Raw genomic sequence first — 5,591 nt, 5'->3', positions numbered from 1 at the left:
GGTTAGTGGTAGCCCCTCAAAGGATATGCCCCTGTCTTGGACACTGTAAATGGGACAGTATTTAGAAAAAGGTTTTTCCAGCTGTACTTAAGGCATTTTAAGATAAAATTATCCTAGATTATTGAAGTGGGCCTGAACCACAGTAAGCATTCTTATACAAGACTCACAAGGAAGAACAGAAAGACATGTAAACATAAAAGCAAAGACTGGAGCTAGATACAGCCAAGGTGATCTGGAGCCCTGACTAATCAAGACTGAGAGTTTAAAACACCAAATAATGAAAATGGGAAAAAAATGTCAAATAGACAATAAATGAATATTTGTAGTGTAAAAGACTAAGTCTACAAACTGTGAGTGCAGAGAATCAAGTAAGATACAGTAGGCTCATTAGAATATACCTAATAATACAGCACAGAAACTGCTGAACACTAATGAATGTGAGATTATTTTAAGATAACTAAAGAAAAATGCCAGTTTACCCATAAGGAAGCAATAGTACTGTTACTTGTAACAACAGATACATGAAAACAGAATTATAATAACCTCTCATGAAACACAAAACCATTTTTACTTGAGAGATACCGATGCACTGTATAAAATTTTAGCATTCATAAACCACAGACTGCATGTCATAGTGGACATGGACAGATGCAGAGAAACACAGAGTGCACAGTGCTGAGCACTATGGGACATACACGTGTATGTGGCGGTGGGGGTGCATCAGGTATCTGTGCAGGTGCCCTGGCATGCTGGTGTGCACAGGGGTAGGAATACAGCAGCACACAATTAAGAACATCTTCCCAACCCTCATCATAACTTCGTAACCCTGGGAATTTATCTTCTAGGTAAGGAAATAAAGGCACATATACAAAGTAGTGCAAGAGCAAGAAAGGACTCAGCTGAAAATGACTGCCCTGCTGATATTAATTTACAACAGTGCATAAGCAACAGGACTAGTTCTATGACTCAGGATAAAAACCAGAGGTATAAACCACATTGGGCTGCAAAATCTGCAGTCCTGGATAAGAGGAGAGGACGTCAGGGTGAGGCAAAAGAAGCAGTGTATGAAGTCAGAGCAGCCAGATTCCATAAGATATTGAGAAACCAGTATAAAATAAAACAATTTTTTTAAACAAATTATGATATTAATGTTCAGGATCCAAAAAAAGTACCGACTGTGATACCAAGTAATAAAGAGCTCAATATGAGAAGCTAAGAGATCATTCATAATACATCCCGGGTACCTCAATTTACCTTTGAAGTCCCTTTAGTAGAAAAATATAAACCAGATCTTCTTAGAAAGAAGTAAATTTTTTTCCAGGACTTCTTTCCCTGTTCTTTTGCATGTAAGAAGCCATGAATTTCAGGATATGTACTTGAACTTATAAACATCTGGAAGAAAGTTAGGCAGTCTTATCATACTGAATTTTTAGGCTTTTACCAATTAAGTATAAATATGTAAAAACAAGTAGTGTCACTATTATTCATAAATCATTACTAAAATAATGTATGTAAAATAGAAAATAAGTTCTTCAAAAACCTCAGACAAGTTCCAAAGGAAAATGTTCACAAAATATATATTCTAAGAGATCAATACTTAGCAAAACACAGTTATAAGCTCTTTGGATGTCTACTTGAAAAGCTGGACATTTACTGAGTTAAGTCCTGATACTGTCCATTCCTTTGCATGAATTTCCCTGATATTATAGGTTTATCAACATCCTTGCTGTACAGACCATGATTCAGACTTTAGTTACCACACAAGAGGCTGAGCCACAGTCAGCTTCCTTATGAAGCTAAAGCGCACGACCTCCTCCTGGTCTTCCACTCCATGGGCGGCTATGGCAGGCGGCTATGGCAGGCTGTGTGCCGCAGAGCTCTTTTGCTACCTGAACCTCGCACTGAGCCACGAGAGGCTGCATCTGTCTGATTACGGCTGTCACTCTCGATCCATAGAATATGGTGGAAGTGGCACTCTTCGGGGTCCACGTGTCATCCTAGCAGGACAGCTTCCACATCTTAACCTTGAAGGCAACTAGCTGTCACTCAGGAAGTGTGATCAGGGATGACTACCATGGGTGAGAAGACCAGTGAAAAAGGAAAAGCACTGGAGGACGAGGCATCGTGAGGAAAGAGGGAAAGAGGAGCCAGAGCTCAGGGCACTCCTGGTGAAGAGGCAGTGTGGAAGGCAGCGCTCAGCCAACAGGCACGGGGATCATGGTGCTTCAGAACCACCCTCCCTGAAAACTCTTCCCAAATACCTGCCCTCCAAAATTATTGGCAAAATATGAGTGCATGAACCCTCAGGGTTTGGGAGAGTCTGTTACAGGGTATTAATGAACCGAGAGAGCAGGCATAGTTGTCAGGAAAAGGAGAATGGAAAAGGAAGAGCTCTCCATGTGAGGGGCTACGCTCCATGCCTTAACAAGACAGGAGAACTGCACTGGTGTCTCATTAAAGGAACAAAATAGAAATCCCTATGAATAAACAAATGCAAAAGGGGGAAAAAATGAAAGTAAGAGAAATTATTAACTAAAACAATGTAGTATATTTTAAAAGATTATTCAGGGAAATGCTGATAGAATATTTACATTTTTAAAGTAAATTGCTAAAAAAAATTTCAAATTTAATGAGCTACAGATATTAATTAATTGACATGCAAAATAGGCAAGTAGGTTTTTTAGTTTGAGTGCTTTCCAAGTTATTAAACCAAACCAATTAAATTTTAAAAAGAGAGTCATAGAGGTCACACTAGAAAAAGAAGAAACCTTTTAAAAAGTGGAAACATTGCCTCAGTGGAGAGAAGAGGTCAGGGGCACATGCAGGACTATCTGATTCCAAAGACTAGGATTTTTCTTGTTTTTATAATTTAGCATTAAAGCAATATAACTACACTGTAGGAGAACTGGGAAACGAAGGCAGAAGACTGACTCTTTCCCGCCACCAGGTTACAGTACAGAGGGGGAAGCACGCGGAGGGCTGAGATCTGGGGGCCATGGTATAGCTGCTACTGCTATTTACCCTAACATTATAAAGGGACATTCCTGGGAAAGCCAGCAGCATGGAAAAAGCTCTTAGAAAAATCTCCTGGGACTCATCATATTTGTAAAATATTCTGAGTATGAAAATAAAATATACCATATTTAAAAGCCTATAGGGAAAACATGTGATAGATAACACCTGAAGGATAGATTTAAAATCAAACTGTATTAGAAATATTAAAAGTCATCTGCATTAATGACCAGACAATGCTGAGTGGGTATGGGAATGCCAGGGCTCAGCAAAAAACAAAAAAAAAAGCAGCAGCCATAACGAAGGCACTGCTCAGCAGTAACCTGCACAGAACGGCTTCCAGCTTGTGACACCAAATGCATGAGTCTAGGGCCAGCCAAATAGCTCAGCAGATTAAAGTGCCTGCAAGCAGGCGTAGGGGCTGGGGGTTCAATCCCCAGGCCTGCCATGCCAGCCCCGCCCCTGGGTACATTTAGATAGGATTGAGACTGGGCGTGGTGGCGTGTGCCTGTAATCCCAGCTCTTGGGAGGGTGCAAACAGGCCAATCACTATGAGTCCAATCTAGTAGTGAGATTTTGAATACCCTATAGACCCTTTCCTAAAATACAAAAAAAGAAAAAAGAAATGCATGACTCTATCAAAAATAAAGTAACAAATTATTCACTTATTGTTATGACAGTGTCTTAGAAAAGTTATCTCAAACAACTGCCAATTTGTGACAAATGAACCCAACAGATAGTAATTTAAATAAATCTTTAATTAGATAACTAGTATTCATAGTTTACCCAAAAATCAGAGTTATGTAAGTAAGTCTATCACAGTCATTATACATGTTAATTCTGTAATTTTTATGTCTTTCATTTATTTACTAAATCTTTTATCAAAAACTGGATTGAGGGTGTTTATTGTACAAGCCAATACTAAGGATCAACTAGTAAAATGCCTACAGTTTATGGGAAATTTTGATTTTTTAAAAGGCTAATGATGTTCTTGCACATATCACATAACAAAACTTGGAAAATTTCCTTTCATGACATATCTTTAAATGTTTAAGGGGGCCCGCCCATTAGCTTAGTTGTTTAAGTGCTGCTTAAGAAAGCAGTGAGAGGAGCCGGGGAGATGGCTCAGTGGAATAAGCGCTTCCCTGGCAAGCGCAAGGGCCTGAGTTCAATCCCCGGTTCTGCAAAAAAAAGAAAAAAAGAAAAAAGAAAGCAGTGAGGCTCAAGTTGCACTGGTTCAAACCCAGATACACCTGCCAAACAAGAAATGCCCTGAAGGCATGTTCAGGTCTCAAAATAAATAAATAAATAAATGTTTAAGACCATTTACAGCTAGCCAGGACTTAGAAGAATATGGTTAGGACTACTGATTTAAGCCATTCTTTTACTTTTTTCCCCCCTTTTTGGTTTTAGCTCCTGCAAAAATTAACCATTTGAGACACAGCATTTCAAAATCCAAGCATGACCAAAAAAAAAAAAAAAAAAAAATCAAAGTATCTCTATTATGGTATTATTGACACATTCTAATGGAAATACATTTTACCTGTAGAATCTGTGAGGGGGAAATTTCACCATTGGTTTCAGTTGCAAAAGACACCATATGCTCTGGAAAAAAATACTGACAAAAACAATGGGTTGAATTAGCCCCAAACCCATGTTAGAAAGCATTCAATTATGTCTACTATAGTAATCCATTAGCCAAAGACCTCTAAACAAGTGTGTCTAATATTTTTACAAAGTGACGCTGAAAACACCAGTCCCTGAACTCCACTGTGGCTTGTCTACGATGAGCAAGTGCGTGGAGAGCTGGGCCCAAAGACTGGCCATCAGTCAGCCAATGCTCCTGTGAGCGACCCTCCTCCATGGAGTTATAAAACAATGCTTTCCATTTGACAGTGAACATGCTGTGCCATCTCTTCCCTAAATCCTTCAAACCATTCTACCAAGAATTAGAATACTGCTGATCTGATTCAAAAAGTCAAGATTTAAGGAAGGAAAAGACAAAGGCTATGATCAAGGTCAAAACCCAGCACACAGAGGGACCAGGACTCAACTGGAGTGCTCCAAATTCAGTCTTTCCAAAACACATATTGTTTGTCCAAACTGATTTAATCATAAAATTTACTCAGGGAAGTTGTTTAAAATAGCAAATCCCAGGCCTTATTTCTTGAGTTTCTGATTCAGAAGGTCTGGGGAGGTCTTGCACTCTGTGTTTTTAATAAATACTAGGATTTCCCTAGGTAAATTTCACGATCAGACAAGTTTGAGAACATAACTTCTCTTGTTTTTCAAGGACAAGAATTTTTTACTGCAATTGTGCTACCATTTTGGTCTCATAACCATGGGAGGCGGGGGGCTGTACATTCTAGGAGAGTCACCATGACTCTAGCCTCTACCCATGAGTAGCACTTCTACTCAGTGGTCTGACAGGACAGTCTGTAATGTCCCCAAGTGTGGTCAAATCACCACGCTCCCTACTCGAAAACCTCTTTTACAGTCTATAAAACAAATGTCCATGCTTGCTTAAATGAAAAGTAAAGATAGCAAAATAAATGTGTGTGTGTGTGTGTGTGTGTGTG

General features: G+C 39.2%; 1 protein-coding gene across 1 annotated transcript in view; it reads right to left on the bottom strand.

Annotated features, from left to right (window-relative positions):
• Positions 1-5,591, bottom strand: part of Grb14 (growth factor receptor bound protein 14) — a 77,635-nt gene that overhangs the window by 31,774 nt on the left and 40,270 nt on the right. The window contains exons 4-5 of the mRNA XM_004629864.3: positions 4,556-4,630; positions 1,255-1,392 (exon numbers count right to left, since the gene is read on the bottom strand). Of these exons, the coding sequence (XP_004629921.1) occupies positions 1,255-1,392; positions 4,556-4,630 (213 nt within the window). The remainder of the gene's footprint in view (positions 1-1,254; positions 1,393-4,555; positions 4,631-5,591) is intronic.

Source organism: Octodon degus, unplaced genomic scaffold (assembly GCF_000260255.1).
Source record: "Octodon degus isolate 3935 unplaced genomic scaffold, OctDeg1.0 scaffold00032, whole genome shotgun sequence".
NCBI classification, from domain to species: Eukaryota; Metazoa; Chordata; class Mammalia; order Rodentia; family Octodontidae; genus Octodon; species Octodon degus.
The sequence above is the reverse complement of the archived record's forward strand: the minus strand, read 5'-3'. Positions and strand labels throughout refer to the sequence as shown.